The sequence below is a fragment of the Orcinus orca genome, chromosome 4 (genome assembly GCF_937001465.1).
Source record: "Orcinus orca chromosome 4, mOrcOrc1.1, whole genome shotgun sequence".
In the NCBI taxonomy this organism is placed as follows: Eukaryota; Metazoa; Chordata; class Mammalia; order Artiodactyla; family Delphinidae; genus Orcinus; species Orcinus orca.
This window is the reverse complement of record NC_064562.1, coordinates 136,326,247-136,344,200: the sequence shown is the minus strand read 5'-3', so window position 1 is coordinate 136,344,200 and position 17,954 is coordinate 136,326,247. Positions and strand designations below refer to the sequence as shown.

Here is a 17,954-nt window from a genome sequence, read left to right as displayed (position 1 = left end):
ACTTCCCTAATGAGAGAAACTGTAGATTGTATGAGGCCATCTGTTTGCAAAGATACTGTTCACTCACTGAAAATGTTAAGAATACATACAAGTGTTCCAGGTCCTATTTTGCTTTTTCTTTCTTTACCTGATCCTGACAAGCCCAATATGAATTTCTTTTAAAATGAATTGCCATGATTAGGAAACCTCTCTACTTGTGAAGGAGCTGGTTTTCCTTGAGGCAGTGAGTATAACCATCTAAAGGAAAATGAGTTTGGGGCAGAAGGAAACAGATACAATATTTATTTTTTATTTTCCCTGTTTTTCTAAAGTTCAGGAAAAATATGAATTATACTCTGATCAAATACCTTGAAGATGATAACACTATGGGAACAATAATTACAGTTCTGGCTTCTTGATAGACACTTCTTTAAAATAAAATTTAAAGGAGAGACAATTTTTATATATTTAAAAAGTCCAGCAAGAGAACAAATACTTAAGCAAGTTATAATCCATGAAAAATAAAATCACATGGAAGACTAGTTTTGGGGTATTTTTGTTTTTTTTTTTAAATTTTTAATTCATGTATAACTGATTTACAATGTTGTGTTAGTTTCAGGTATACACCAAAGTGATTCAGTTTTATATATATACTTATATATTTTGTATTATTTATAATTATTTTATAATATAAAAAATAATTTAATAATAATTATAAAATTGTAATTTATAGATATAATATAGTTATATAAAATGAAATATAAAATTATATTAATTCTATATTGTATTATGTTTAATATATTTATATAATTTTATTAATATATTTAATAATTTTATATATTTATGATTTTATATTAATTTTGTATTATTTATATGTGTAACATTCTTTTTCAAATTCTTTTCCTTTATAGGTTATTACAAAAATATTGACTATAGTTCTCTGTGTTACACAGTAGGTCCTTGTTGGTTATCTATTTCATATATAGTAGTGTGTATATGTTAATCCCAAACTCCCTCCCCTCCCTTTCCCCTTTGGTAACCATAAGTTCATTTCCTATGTCTGTGGGTCTATTTCTGTTTTGTATATAAGTTCATTTGTATCTTTTTTTTTTTTTAGATTCCATATATAAGCTATTTATCATATGATATTTGTCTTTCTCTGACTTACTTCACTAAGTATGATAAATCTCTAGGTCCATCCATGTTGCTGCAAATGGCATTATTTCATTCTTGTTTATGGCTGAGTAATATTCAGAAACATATGCCAAGAAACTCAGAAAGTGAAAGCAAAAATCATTTGATGAATGTCAAGAATCAATAATGCCTTGAATATTCTAGTTGACCACTTCACGATAAACTATGCTGTCAGATTATGATCTATATTCAGCTTGAACCTAATAGTAAATAAATTATTTTAGATTAACAACATACCCTATAAAAGCAGACAGACATATATAATGAGTTATCTTCACATGCTGTCCTAGAGCTGTGCAAGCTGCATGTGCTCTGAATAACTGCAGCTTTGTATAAAGTGTTAACACAGAAAATGACATAAAAGTATGTATCTTTCCATCTTGCCATGATTTCCCAGTAAAAATTCCAAGCTAACATAGGCAACACTCGCTACATCTGTATAGTTTTGACTCAAAACACAGTATCAGAGAAACAAGTGATTCTTAAACTCACAGTTCAATTTACCCTCTGCCAAAAGCAATTTTTTGAAGGGAATTTTTTCACAATCCTGGATGTCCCCAGGTTATTGTTATAAACATAATCCAACAAAAGAAAAATAAGGAAAATTAATACATGTAAGTTCAAACTTATTCAAGCTAAAAATTAAAGCAGAGAAAATGCTTCTAAACATGTGTCATTTTCTTAAGTACCATAGATCTAGAAATGGTGACAATGAAAACTGAAGTTCTATAGTAATTATAATATATGATTATACAACATAAAGGTTTTAAAATCATTTCAGTAAAACCTTCATTGATTAGTACTCATTAGGAAGCTTGCTTTGAATCTGGGAAAGAGCTTTGATAATCAGTAAGCTTGGGTTCAATTAGTAAGCCTTACCATTATTTTTTTGTGTAATCTTGTGGAAGAGTTACTTAACCTCTCTGAGACTCAGTTTTCTCAATCAAACATGGAAAGACTCATACCACCCTCAAAATTAAATAAATGTATAAAGGATCTACTGATACTTAGCACAAAGGAAATGTCAACAGATAACAGTTATAAGCATTATCATTATAATTATCACCAGTATACCTGGCTTAATGAAGGGATCTCTATAACATTTTACACGTTATCCTAACAAATTAAACTGAAAAAGGAGTGTCTGGCACATAAAGGTTACTGAAATAAAGCATGAACATGATATATGATTGAAGATTTTCGGTAGTCAGGATAGCACAGGTCAGCAGATATATGCAGATTCACATTGCCAGTTCTCTACTGAGCTTTACTTAAAACATGGTAGAAAATATCAAACTTCCTTAAGTTCTTCCATAAAAGCCACCAACATAATTCTAAGATTAAAAACTACTCCTCTTAAGCCCTTCATAACTATGCCCAAAACAGTGAGCCTGATATATAAACTGCTAAAAGACACTTTGTTTATACAAGATGCATTAGTAGGAGCCTGCTATGCCCTGGCAATGAGAATTCTTCTCATTTCATTAGCTGCTCAAATGTAGTGACAATTTGGCTGCTCAGGGTCCTCAAGGAACAATTTATTTTGAACAGCAAAAAGTTCCAGATAAGGAGACCTTTATACTTTCTCAGATATTTTTATACGTGAAAAATGACTTTTTAAAAAACGGCAAACCTTCTAAAACAGAAAAAAACAGAATATACTGTAAGACTGTGTGCTCAGATGCAGAAATGAAATAGAATGAGAAGAAAATCTCCACTTCCCTGGTTTCTTAGATCTATACCGAAAGAAGTTCTCTTCATCTGTTTTTTCTATCCTCTTTTTGTATCTTCTAAATGAACTTTTTTTGGGGGGCGGGCGCGGGAGGGTAGTGGGGGATAGGTGGATACTGACTCAGGCTCTTGATTTATAATACTCTGCGACTACAGACACATAGGATTTGGAACCCAGTGATTTGCATGCTTGCTTACTTGAGAAAAGACTCAATTTGATTCCCCTACAATAAAATAAATGCGATTGAATGGCCTTCTGGCAGAGGGTAACACGGTGATCTTTCTACAAAATTAATTAGTATACCAAGGACGTACATAGCCTTTCAAAATGTTTTGTCACTGATCTAATAAGCATGATCTCATTACTGTTGCTATCCTCTATTATCCTTTGAATACTGTTGCTATCAGCTACGTTAAAAAGAACATTTATCATTTCTGTACCCTCAGCACAACTGACAAAGTTTTGTGACTCTAGACTCGCTTTTAAAGTTAGTGTGTACAAAAACTACTGAATTTTTTTGAAAAACGCATCACTTAGCACTTCCTTAATTCTTTTCGGAGCTCTTTGACAGGTGAATGTATTCCAAAGCTTACAAATGATTCTTTATAATGAAGATGTTGATGCTTCTATGAATGTAATGCAGGTGACAAAATTCCAAAAGACAGTCTCAGTGTTTAATTTTAAAATAAAATTGGTTCACAAATGACACTAAAACATGGTGAAATCATACTCTGCTAACAACCAGCTGAGTGAACCTAATCTCTAGTTTCTCTGAGGCTTCATTCCCTTATTCAAAAACTAAATGTCTGGGTTTTAGCACAGAGTGCCTTCTCTGCTAGGCACTGTGCTGGACATCTGAGGTAAGAGGATGAAGATGTTGCCGTTCCCTTGAGGATTTCATAATTATTGGCATGTATGAATGAGGGAGTTAAATTAGGTAAGACATATATACAGGTCTTTCTAGTTTAAAAATTCTGTGTTGGTAATACGGAGCACGTAACTTATTTAATTCATTATTTTTTTTTAATTGGAGTATAATTGCTTTACAGTGTTGTGTTAGTTTCTGCTGAACAATGAAGTGAATCAACTATTTGTATACATATATCCCCTTCCTTGTATTCAGAAATGTATTGATCTAGTCAAGTGCCGTTAAACAGAAAGAGGTGAAGCTCATACTGGTCTAATTTGCTACTTGTTGTAGAGAAACTTGGTGGCTATAATTAATGTTGAAGATTAGGTGAAGGGAATTCTTTGGATTCCCATTATTCATGTTGCCTTTGCCCTTTATTTCCACACATCACTGATAGCTAGCTGGAGTAGCATAGTGAAACTGTTTTATGGACTGAGAAATATTCTTGGCTGACTTTCAAAGCCACAGTAGGAAACAAAATCCATAAAACTGACATCCTAGGAAATCAAAACCAACTCCAAGTTTAAGAACAAATGTATAATCACTAACATAATGAAATGATTTTATAAAACTTTATTATCTGCTAGAGATAGGCAACACAACAATGGAAAAAATGTTCAGCTATACAAAGTACTGAAATTAGACGTTTCCAAAAGATTAATTTTCTTTTCCCTTCGGAAGTCAAGTCCCTTTTCCAAATTATCCCTGTTCAAAAGTCAGAGTGCTGTGGACTGAAGGGACTTTATGATATCTTAAAAAAGGTCAGGAACCTATAGCCAGTTTAAATCTGGCCAGCCAACTGTTTCTTATTTGATTACATATTGTCTATGGCTACTTTCGCACTGTAGCAACAGAGATGAATAGCTGCAATAGAAACTGTATGACTCAAAAAGCAAAAAATATTTACTAACTGGCCTGTTTCAGAAAAGGAATGCTAACCCCTATCTTAAGGAGATCTCACCACCATGATGGTAATTATTACATTGATTTTATTTTTCAATAGCAAACATTTCACAAAAATGATATTTATTTCCTTTCAGCTCCTGCAATAAAATAAAATCCCCTATCATCTCTTCATATGATTTCTAAATTATAGGCCAACAAGTCATATCCAATTCAAATTTTAAAATGTTTTTCTAGTTTAATTTTTAAATGTCATAAAGAATCCCAAATGGCAGGCATCTGAATTTGTTTCTTAAAATCTACCCCCCACACCCCCAATGTCAATATTCAGGCTTGAAAGAGACCTAAAGAAGACTAGCCAAACATATACTATCAACACTCTGAACACAAGCACTACTTATGATAATTTTCTTGGTGCATGCAAAATACAAGCAAATTTTCATTTTAAAAGCAAGATAGCTACAAATGACCTATGTGTCCTATAACAACAAAAAATAACTCCCGATTCCTAGTAAAATGTTGCATCAGGCCATCTCTCTAAGGAAAGTCATTAATGTCAGCTGGTGAGGATGATTCCAAGATCCACTGACTAGCTGGAACGTCCCAGACAGAGGAAGTTGTTCTAGGAATCTCTAGATTAGTCTACTGGCCATTTCCTCAGTCAGAGGAGACTGGACCAAGAGAATACAGTATATGGGGAATCACCCTATCCTTCTTCACTTCTGGGGACAGAAGTGTTGCCTAAGACAAGAGTGACTGTTGATTTACTGCCCAGCGTGCTCTCCCCTCCCCACTATAACCCTGAAAAAGGTAAAAATTTAAGCTAGCTGGGAGGCAGGGCAGAATACTAGAACCAACTGTGTAATATCCTACTTTGCATTAATGCAGGGGCCTTTTTATGAATTTTTTTCTTCAGCTGTAAAGCGCTTAAAACAGTTTCTAGAATACAGTAAGCACTAAATAAATGTTACCCAATATTATTAACTCAGTATAATTCAAATCTCTTCCCTATGTCAGTGCCTTACTCCCTACCATAGTATCCATTTTCCAAAGAGCTATGCTACTTTAACAGCATTTTCAATTTTCCCAAATATTTACAGATCATTAAAGTACTGTGCAAAGGGAATCTTACAACATTTCATCCAACTCACAATATGAAATAAGACAAAAAAATCTTATTCAGAACATCCATAATTTAAATGGGCATACAGAAAAAGAGAAGTAAATATCAGGCTTACTTATTTTTCAAGTCCCAAAGAACTTAAATGGGGCAGGGAAGAGGAGAAAATAGTGGTTGTAAGTAGACACTTTTATAAACATGAAAAATCTCTCTTTCTGAAAGCACAAGTATTTCTAAAGCTAAGCAAATAGTATGTCTATACTCTATTTAATGTGCAGGTTGCAATCCTCAGTTTCATGGCTAATTTGAGTAACTTCAAGTAGTCAAAATAATTGACGTAACATGCACAGGACAGTACAGACTAGTATATATCATAATTCATGGCTCAATCTGTTAAACAGCTTAAGTGTGGAAATCCAAATCTTGATAAGAAGAAACAGTCATCTTAGGCACTGTCATTTTTGGACTAGTCATATTATTAGTTGGATCTGAATGTTATCATAGAAAATCAGAAGAAATGAAAGCAATGAATATTCTACAGCCCAAAATTATATAGAAAATTTCTAGCTTATGGAATTTTTAATTTTTCTATGTTTCCCTATGTTACTATGTTTCTTATGTTCCTATATTTCTTTAACAATATATAGAGTTGGTTTAGTATTTTCGGAATTTCATACCTTTGCTATCTATCAACAGCTGTGCTTTCAGTTTCTAGAAACTGTGTCCAATTCAAATAGCTGAAGAACAAAAATATACGTGTGAAGCTTTTGTTTGTTTTTGTTTTCAGGTTACAGCACTCTAACTAGATAAAACAATAACTTTCTAGGTAATGTTGGCCCATCACACAATTATGGGGAAAAAACAATCAAAATATCATTTTATGAGATTCTTATGGCTATAAAAACCAAACTATATAAGACTTAGTGCAGCTAAAGTACAACTAAAACTCTCTACTTTGGACTATTAACATTACATTTTGTAGTTCAGCCTTATCTTCGTTTTCTGAAATGTCAACTAACTTGACTGAAACTTCTCTATGCAAAGGAAACTACACAGAATTTACCTGTACTTTATCTGAATGAGCCACTGAGGAAGGGCTCACAATATGATGAAGACTACTAGAGGAAATGATATCTAGAGACTGCAAATTATTAGCATCTCTTAATACATTTGCAAATTCCTACTGAGCCAAATTGCCTACAAAAAGTTTATTTCTACCAAGTGCCTTGTCTGGTTTCTCATACCATTACCTTTCAAAGGCATTTTATGAGAACTCTGCTGCATATTCCACCTCCCATTTGGTTCATATTTAACAGTGTTTCCCACCCTGTCCCTTTCTAGGCTCCAAAAACAGACGTCTCTGATGGCACATAAATGTGGCAGATCACCCTACTTCAGTAAACTTCTCTGGCTTCTTTTTCTTCTCTTGCAGTTAAGGTGAACTTGAGCTATTTGTAACCTTTTGTTCCATCTCACTTCAGAAGTAATAAAAGGACTCATGAACTCCAACTCATAAAATAACAAGATTGGTAGGTATTTACAGAGTATCAAATGGGTGGGGTAGAGAGCAGGGCAGGCTACCTCCCAATGTTTCCTAGTGACAGTTCATACTCTCATCTGATTAGGCAGCTCTACCCGTAAAGAAGAGAGCAGTATGCCTCTTATCAAATTTAACACTGAGACTTAGAAGGTGCCTTCTGCCATCACCATAATTATCATCAGCAAAACTTTTATAGTCAATGTATAATCAGAGTTATGAAGAAAACACACAAATAAACACTCTCCAGCATGAAGTACTTGTACCATGTATTCCTTAAAAGACCTGTAAATCTTTGTACAGAAAAAAAAAACACACTTGAAAACAGTTTAATATATATATATATACACACACACACACGATATGTTTGATATGATATTATAAATAATCCTCTTTATTGTCTGACATTCAGAAACAAAACTATTAATACTAATTTTTATTCTATTGTAACTATATTTTAGGAAACATGACTTAATCCAGATAATACTAAAATCTGTATAATAACAACTTTTATTAATAAAATTGGATTCTACTCTATCACATAATTATGCTTAACTGAACTTTATTTACAGTTTTAATCACATGTTAATAAAAACCCAAATTTTGATAGGCAGTGCAGGGGGCTCTCTTTAGATAGTAAACTATAAAAATTAGCTCAAATGCCCCAAATGCATATCAGTCTTTAAAAAAAAAATTACACATGAAAGTACTATAAAGTGATGATGTGAAATAATTTAATTCCTCTACACTGTAACTGCTACTATTTAATAGCAGTCCTATTAAATATTTCTTACCTGCCCCTTTCAACTGCTAAGGCATCAAGTTCATCAAAGAAAATGATGGAAGGAGCCACTGCTCTCGCTTTTCGGAAGATCTGGTAGAAAGAGTGCTACATTAGCTAAAGATCAGCAAATTCCAGAAAACTCCATAGCTAGTTTTAGTTTGAAAATTATATTTAGAACCAAATCTATTATGTACCAGTAAACCAGCCCAATCACTTTGTATACAACCTGTAACAGATGTATAGCACTTCATAATGGATGTAAAAGTATCCTCTTCCACGGTGCTTACTTGCAAACAGAGACAAGACACCAACACATATTCTTAGAGGTGTGTAGGAGACAATTTGGTTAAGTAATCAAACAATCTCAGTTAAAATCCCACCTTCACCACTTGGTAGCTGTGTGACCTTCAGTGGGTAACTTTATTTTTCTAAACTACGATTTCCACATCTCTAAAATGGAGATTATGAAAAATGCCCGCCTCAGAAGTTAAAGAAATGAATTAAAAAAGAATGCAAAGCACTTAGTATAATGCCTGGAACACTTATCTAAATAAACACATATTTAAAAGAAAAATCATAAATGTATAAAATCAGCCAAAGTTTAGCATATACAACACTCATAAACCTAAAAGTCACACACTTTGCTCATTTCTCTGAAGACTGTAAGGAAAAAACAGCTAAAACTTGGAAAAGCATAGATAGGTTAGATCTGAAGTCAATCAGACTATCAACATCAAAGACTGGCCAGACAGCCACGGGGAAAACATGTGGAAATGGGCTAGAAAACGTCAACATAAGCAGAAAGAAATCCAAATGTGTGTAACCTGTAACCTAGGCCTCCATTTTCTGGCCACAAGTATGATGACCATAAAAATACACAACAGTCACCAAAACCTTAATATTAATAAACACCACCTTTTTCATATTTTAATCAATGAGGTGCTATCATTATCAATTAATGTTTTATATTATAACCAACATCTACATTTCAAGAAAAAAAAAGAAAGAAAAAGTAACTTAAATTTTTTTCTCAGATGCAAAACAAAGTATTCCAATCTCTAAGACTCTTGGTGGATACCCACATGTGTCATAAGCAGAAGACCATCCGTTCCACTGCTATTTATGTGTTTTTGTCCTTGCTTAGCTTCTTTGAGGATACAGGGTGCCTGTGTGAGGCAGGCCAATCTTTGCTTGGGAAGCCGAGACTTGTGATCAAACTGCTATAGTTACCCCCACTTCAGTGCCTTGATTGTGCATGAACTTCCCAGTTATGTAGCTTCAGCAATATGGATTAGCCAGTAGGCCAATCAGGCACTGGCTGTAAAATTTAAGAGAGGAGGGGGATGCACTTTCTAAATCACCAGTCAAAGGTAAAGTAAATAAAATAAGAAGAGTACAGTGACATTTTCATATACTAATAAGCTTATCTGATTTAAAGGGCTACCTGGTTTAAAGGATTTAAATCTCATTCTGACATCATGCATTCTTTGTTAAGTTTAAACATATCCTTATTTTTTTTAATGAAATGCTGACATTCGTTAAAAAATATTTGGTAAAACTAAAGGCTGGAAATATTATGATGTTTAAAAGCAAAAACAAAGAATTGCAGATGACCAAAATTGCATTTAAGAATAATATTTGCCTGAAGAAAAATTATACCACTAGAATTTAGATTTGGAAACTTCAAAATCTATAACCCCAAGCAAAATGGAAACCATACAGGACAGAAGTCTGGTTCTCCTATGCAGAGTTCCACTTTAAGACATAATCTTCTTACCTCTCTAACTGCTCTTTCAGATTCACCAACATATTTGTTCATTAATTCAGCCCCCTGAATGAAAAGAAAACAACTGTTCAGTGTCTTTATAAATCCAAACACATGTATGTCTTTCAATAAAAGAGAAAATACACACATAAAAGAAAAAAGAGGAAAAAAATAGACAAAAATCAGCTTTTAATTAAAGCAGTTCCTCTAGCATGCTTATTTTTATTGGGTGTTATTTATGCCTCAAAAATTAAAGCCATTCTGTATTCCAAAAACTACACATCAACACAGTGACTGTAACTAAACATGATAGTTTAACATCTCATTCATCATCTGTCTACCCATCCATCCATAATTTTACTATATATCAGGAATGGTGCTAGGCATTGAAGATAGAACAGTCTGATACTAGATCAACAGCCCTCTCTGACAAGAAGCAAGACCTCAGGGCTAATTCTTTTTATGACTCCATGATAATTCCTGAAAATGGAATGGGAATCACGTAATCAATGACATTATCTTAGTCCCTGACTATTTCCAAAATAAATGATACTCTCCAGCTCCCTCCTCTCATTTGACTTGGCCATGTAGACGCTGACTTTATGGATCTGCAGGGCCAAACAAGCTCTTCTCAGCCACTATCCCAGCCAAAGGAGATAACTCCTGCAGACAAAAATCTTAGGACCACCAACAAAGCTAACCCTCAGTCAGTGTATCACATTGTGAAAATGACAATGACCCTTGTTACCCTCCATAGTGTCTATTCACTCAGCCTCTGTCTGAATCTCCCTTCAGATATCTGCCACTCAGCACTTCATCCAGTTGATGGGAAATCTCTTTTCCCTTCTATGTCCAGCTATTTTAGAATGGGTACCAAGAAAGAAAGGTGTGGACTTCTAGTAATAAAATCTACCAGTTTTTACTAACCGGCCATCAACAGAAGAATCCTCATAAAAGTGGCTGGACTCCCAGCAATAAAGCGCCTATCACTGATTCAAAGATACACTTTTTTTTTGGACATTCAACATTTCTGAATAGTAAGATTTTTCTTTCTCAAGTACCTAAAATATTATGTATAGTATGAAATGGTAGGCTTTCATTTTTACCACACACCTATCTACTTTCTCATGCTAGTTATCACATCACAAGAAGTCATGGGATTAAAAAACAAATAAATAAAATAATAATAATAATAATGCTGTCCTGGGAACCACTGAAGGGAACAACTCTTCCCTTCAGATACTGGTATAAAGTTTATTGTACAAAATGCCAGATGTCTTTCTCGGCTATGGGCTTTCACTCACTGTTCTTCCCAGCATCTGGCTTCTATTGACACCCTTCCCCACACAATTCCAAACCCATTAGACATGTATGTGTGTGCTTCTCTCTCTGCACACACATGCGTGTATGCACACACACGTACACACACACACACATTATTTTGAACAAGATTCATGTTCTATCCCAGGCAAATTATGGGTCCCAACAATTTACGGGATATAACTAGACACTAGCTTATTTCCGAAACAAAATACACCAATTAAATAAAAATCGGACTGACTGAAGCACACAGGCAAACCCTAGCAGAATGTCAACTAATGCTACAAATTGGTACAGGCAATAGTTAGCTTCAGATAAGACACCTTATTACAAAGATAGCTGTTATACTATATAGCATGGCAAGTGCTAGGATAGAGGGATGCTTAGGTGCCACTGAAACATAGAAAAGCAACTGCTTAGAATCAAGGATGTTCCTAGAGAAAGTAACATTTCAGGTGAGTGTGCAGTTGATTTACCACCCTCAAAAATATGAAATACATCAAGACCCAGAAATAAATCAAAAAGGTCTCTGATGAGCTAAAACAGGTGTTGATATGCACTTTAATGGTAGAAGAGGTCTTAAGATTTTAACTTAGAGTTCACTGACTTTTTCAGTTATATACAAGACTAACAAACTTGAGTTTGAACTGATCTAAGAATTTATAACAGGTGGAGCTTAGGGGGCAGAGAGAATGTAGCAACAGTAAGGCTACTTAAAGTGGGAGGCAGGAGCATGTCAAAAACAAGTTTAAACTTTATCCTGTAAGCAATGGGAAGAGTCTTAGGGGAGTTAACTGATAATAGGTGTATTAGGGAAAGATGATTCTAGACACAATATAAAGGATGATTGGGAGGAACATATGAGACCAGAATGGCAGTTATGAAATTCTTAAAACAGCAAAGGTGAGAAATGATGAGGCACAGGCTTAAGGTAAAACAATGGAATGGAAATGAGAAGACAGCCACATAAACTATTTAAAAAGATAAAATCAACTTAATTTGTTGTGAGTAGCAAGATGTGAAAGAGAGAATAAGAGGGAAGGAATACTAATTCAAATTTGACATACTATTTCTGATGTTCACAATGAGTTAATTCATGAAGGAAAAAAGGATGCCCAATATATTCAGTGTAGCAACTCTCAGAAATATATATCTCATTAAAAATGGTCCATCCAAGGTGATTAAAATTAAAAATTTTGTAATCATGAACATAAGTGCTAACGTTTACTGAATATTTCCTATGTGTCATGAACTGTTCTAAGCAATTTATATACATATTAATTCAGTTATGTAAAATGACAAAGAGATGCAGAGCTACTATGATGACTTTCCATCTGTGAGTAAATTAAAGACCCACACAAAATCAAAGGTAGGGAAGATCAGAAACAAATATCCAGCAGCTTAATTTCTTTGCTGACATATAGAGACATTGAATCATTCATTCAAGGAATATTTATTAAGTGTCTATAATGAGTTTATGGTTTAATAGATTACTAAAATAATCTTATTCTTAAAACATAACAATAATTATATTCTTAAAAAATAAAAATACAGTGAGAAAAAAATATCACAACTATATAGAGAATGCCACGAAGAGAAGCAAAAGTAAAACAAAGATTCCTTCCAGGTAAAGGAATCAAGGAATAATCCTGAACAGCAATGAGATCACAACTATGTCAGGTCATTTAGAATGGAAGGAGGGAGTTAATAAACTAGGATAGAAAACTAGAAGCTAACATAAAGGAAACGGTCAGATAGAACATGGAAAGAGAGTTTCTGGAAGCACATGGACAAAAAAGGTTTCAGGGCAACATGCCGGGAATAACTAGGTGTAGGGTGAGAAGGGCAACACCACAAGGGACAGAGAAAAGGCAGTGTAGAGTTTGGGAGCCATGGGGTGGTAGAGACGGGGAAAGCACAGAAGGACGAGGGGACATCAGTACAGGGGTTTGTGGTGGCAGCTACCTAGCATGAGATGTCAGAGATCAAGAGGGGTACGGAGACCTTCCCCACAGAGGGGGGCTCACCATGAGGTAACACTCAGAACTTAGTTTCTAAATTCTCCATCCAAAGGTATGCAAATTGCTTTAAGAATCTTATACATAAAATGGTATAGTATTATTTGAAGGTAAATTGTAAATTAAGTGTGTATACTATAAATCCTAGAGCAAGTATTTTTTTAAAAAGAAAAACCAAGAGGTTTAGCTATCAAGAAAATAGGGGAGATAAACTAGAATACCAAAATATACTCGACTAATCCAAAAGAAGGCAGGAAAAGGGGGAAAAAAAAGAACAGATGGGATAAATGAACAAAAATTACGGGCATAAAAAAGTCTTTCAAATTACAAACACGCCTGAGGAAAGGAAGATAATCTTTTAATATTTTTTATACTACCTCTACAATGGTGCTTCAAAAATAATGAAATTTTGTAATATGGTAACAAGTAAATAGATTAGAACATATGGGGATCAGGGTAGAACAGTCAAGGATAAGAGTAAGAAAAGGATAGGAAGAATAACTCAGAGTTCAGGCTGACAAAATCCAGCTGCTCCAAAGATACTGCCATTCATCATGTTCAGCTGAGTTATCTGATAGCATCAATACAGAAATCCTTAAGTAATGAGAGGGGCAATTTTACCTTTCTGCCTGATTTTCTGAGTAATCTAAGTTGATGCATTAGTAAGTTTTATATAACATTAACAAGGTTAATTATGTTCCCCTCTCCCCCCAAAAGAAAACTCTCATCTATTTCTTATGTGTGTTTTCCTATTTTCTTTAAAAATAGGAAATTATTTCAGAGTAATAAATTATACATACTGTAAAAAAAATTAATATTTGAGGCTAATTAGGGGGCAGATGCATGAAAAGCATAACTAACATTTAAAGGTACTCCTACATCTGACTGAAATTTACCAACAACCAAGGAATGCATAAATTATCTGTAAGCAAACAAAGTTATTAAGAAAACTTGCTTTGGACAGTGCTTTTGATGACTAAATATTATTTACAATTAATATGTCAACTGTTTGTACATCGATACTTAAACTGTCTCCAAGCAATCATATTTACACAACAGAATTGTTTTGAAGCTAACTCCCCAAAGATAACTACAGAGTGACCTCATCACCAATGATTTAATTATCTTAATTTCTTAAATAATACAATCCCAAATAGCTTTAACTTGAATAAAGACAAACAATGAAACATTAGTAATGCTGAGACACAACATTCTCACTTTTTAAAGGATAAAGAAATAGCAACAGCTTAATACCAAACCAATTTTACAAGTTTGGTTTTAGACACAGGTTAGACTATACAACAAAAACACAAAATTTATACTCACAACTATCAGTAAGATAAATAAACCTGGAGGCATTTTCCCAAGTATTGTGGGATTGAGGAAGATAAAATGTAAAGGGCCAGAGAGTAAATATTTCAGGCACTCTGGGACTCATACATCCTGTGTCACATATTCTTCTTCTTTTAAACATCCCATTGGAAATGTAAAGTTCATTCTTAACCAGAGGGCTAAATTAAAATAAACTGTAAGCTGGATTTGGCCCCAAAACTGCAGTTTGCTGACTGCTGATCTAGATTAATCTCATACAATTTGAAATAGTTCATTTCTGCCAATGAGATCAAAAGTCACCAAAAATATCAATGACACAATTGCTGAGTGAAAAACCTGGACTTCAAAACATTGAGAGAGGGCTTCCCTGGTGGCGCAGTGGTTGATAGTCCGCCTGCCGATGCAGGGGACACGGGTTCATGCCCCCGCCCAGGAAGATCCCACATGCTGCAGAGCGGCTGGGCCCGTGAGCCGTGGCCGCTGAGCCTGCGCGTCCGGAGCCTGTGCTCCGCTACGGAAGAGGCCACAACAGTGAGAGGCCCGCGTACCACAAAAAAACAAACAAAGGAACAAAAAAGAACATTAAGAGAATTGATCAAAATATTAATGAAAAAAATCAATGACCGTTAAAAAAAAAAAGCAATTTTAAAATAGCTAGTAATGTTTAAGCTGTTCATGCTCAATGACAAACTTCTATTTCTAGGTATGTATACCCTAGAGAAACTCTTGTACATACACACAAGGAGATATGTACAAGAATATTACTGAAGCATTCTTTACAGCAACAAAAAAATTAAACCTGGAATCTAAACATTAATTAAATCTAAAAATTCATTAACATAAAAATGGGTAAATAAATTGTAGTGTCCTTATAAAATATGAAGGGCTGGACTACAGAGACAGTTTGCCAGCAAGAAGACCAGCAAAAAAGTTATTATACAGCCAAAATCCACTGCCTTGTACACTTACAACCAAGAGTAGAGAGCTCCTAATGTTTTGCCAAATTTTCAAAGGTCATGGAACAGCTGTAATTTTCCCCATTGGGTATTAAGATCATTTTGCATGGTTTCATCTTGCATGACCATTTTTAGAGCCCTGCACTACAGGGCAAAACAAGGTGCCCATTTATAATATATAATATAAATTATACTCTTACCCAAAAGGGACTATGAACAAAGAGTTAAGAAAGTAAACAACAAAACAATTCGGGCCCATTCAATAAAAGAAGCTTTAGATAATCAGGAGAATGGATTTTTGTTGGGGAGGGGTTGGGGGGGGAGTGAGGAAGGGATAAGAAAATTTTATGCAGAATTTCATTCAGTTTAGGGCGACTACTTAGGCAAGTGTGACCTAATAAAAATCAGAAAGGAAACTGCTGGTGTCACTGTTACTTTATTATCATGCAAACTCTGTATTACTGTTACTGTTCTAGCAACTCTCCATAAAAGTCAATGGTGTAGGGCTTCCCTGGTGGCGCAGTGGTTGAGAGTCCGTCTGCCGATGCAGGGGACACGGGTTCGTGCCCCGGTCCGGGACGATCCCACATGCCGCGGAGCGGCTGGGCCTGTGAGCCATGGCCGCTGAGCCTGCGCATCCGGAGCCTGTGCTCCGCAACGGGAGAGGCCACAGCAGTGAAAGGGCCGCATACCGCAAAAAAAAAAAAAATTCAATGGTGTAACATAAAAATAGTAAGCCAGGGAAGACATTTCCTTAAGCAGGCAGTATACTTAATACATATATACTGCCTTCTAACTATCTGGCTTAACTGAAGGAAAGCGGTTATAGAATCCGGAAAAATGATTACTGTTCTCCATAGAGCTGACTCTAAAAAAGATGACTTGAATATCGATGTTGGAAAGTACAAGGTTATGATCATTTCATGATCTAAGAACACAATACACTGCTAAAGACAACAGAAAGATTAACATGTTTTAAAAATCTGACGTATAGGCAAACCGACAATATTGTATTGAAAATGGGAAAATATGGCCTACAGCCTTAAACAATGAAGGGCCATTCCACTACTACGTAGAGGTGGGCTACGTATAGAAAAACCTGCGGATAACAAACAGTGCTTTTTCTCCAAAAACAAAACAAAAGAAAAAAATATATCAAACAGATTTGAAAATCTAACCTAAGAAGTTAGAGCTGTGAAGAAAATCTGGGTTAGAATAATTCAAGTCAAGTATTACTAACAAGTCATAGCAGTAATGAAAAGTACTGTAAGGCCTCTAGAGAACATGTGATTTTGTACAGAACTGCATGCTGAGGAATCCTACCTGGATGACTGGCTTAAAAATGCAACTCCAGTAGCTGAACTGATATGTTACATAAATCCAGAATTCCATATGAAGTCTAGGCAAGATCATCCCCAAGAAAGGTTATTTTGAGTTTGAAGTTCAAATTGCCCAAAATCACTGTATTCTGGTACAAGTTGCAAAAGATTAAAATCACTTTCAAAGATATATACTACATCTTATTCTAACACTAACAGAAAACTTACGGGATCATAAGCTGTGCTGCTATACTTTTTTGTTCTATTTGAGGTCAAATATAATCCAATTCTTAAAAACAGAGGAAAACAGCAACTAGCATCAGCTAATTTTATGAAATCTTGCTAAACGCTTGATATGTATTATCCCCTTACTGCTTACAACACTCCTCTGAGGTGAACAGATTAGCCATCAACAGGCAAAAAAGATAAACAACAGATTAGAATATAAGTGTCATGTGAGCTATTCATAGAATGTTATTCATGGAAGGCCTTTAGGAGAATCATTTACTCTAACCAATCTCACTTAAAACCTGAGGAAAACAAAGCCCAAAGAAGTTAAGTGAAATGCCAGAAGTCCCAGAAAAGTTAAATGACAGAAATGATGACAAGAATACAGGATTTGAGTTCCCAGAATACTTTTTCTAAAAACTATGATGTCCTCTGTTTTCCAAGTTCCAAAAAAAAAAAGGAAATGTCCACTTAAGATTGTACATGGTACCAGCAATTCAAATTCAAAGGTATTTGTGGGAAGAGATCAAGTGGCAAGGGCAAATTCTAACTGTCAATAAATGGCTGTTAGCATGGGTTAATTTGAAAATAAGGATTTTTATTGATAACCATTATAGACAAGAGACCATTAATATCTAATTATAAGGGTTAGGTACATATAGCATGGTCTATGAATCCCACATTTGCTCTTAAGTTATTTAACTCTTTTAAAAAATAATACATGAATCCCTAGAATGGATAAGGTTGATGAAGCCTGATAAGGTTATTTCTCTTCTAATTTTACTTACCAAAATAACTATGTTATGTTAGTCCTGCCACATTTCCCCTGCCCAGGTAAGTGCTTCATTGATAAGCAT

At 34.6% G+C, this 17,954-nt stretch overlaps 1 protein-coding gene across 3 annotated transcripts in view; it reads right to left on the bottom strand.

The window, feature by feature from the left end:
• SPATA5 (spermatogenesis associated 5) overlaps positions 1-17,954 on the bottom strand; it is a 351,881-nt gene that overhangs the window by 244,779 nt on the left and 89,148 nt on the right. For all 3 annotated transcript variants that reach the window (XR_007477250.1, XM_033419372.2, XM_004265109.4), the window contains exons 12-13: positions 9,937-9,990; positions 8,170-8,249 (exon numbers count right to left, since the gene is read on the bottom strand). Coding sequence is in view for 2 of the 3 variants with exons in the window: in XM_033419372.2 (XP_033275263.1) it covers positions 8,170-8,249; positions 9,937-9,990 (134 nt within the window). In the remaining variant the exon portion in view is untranslated. The remainder of the gene's footprint in view (positions 1-8,169; positions 8,250-9,936; positions 9,991-17,954) is intronic.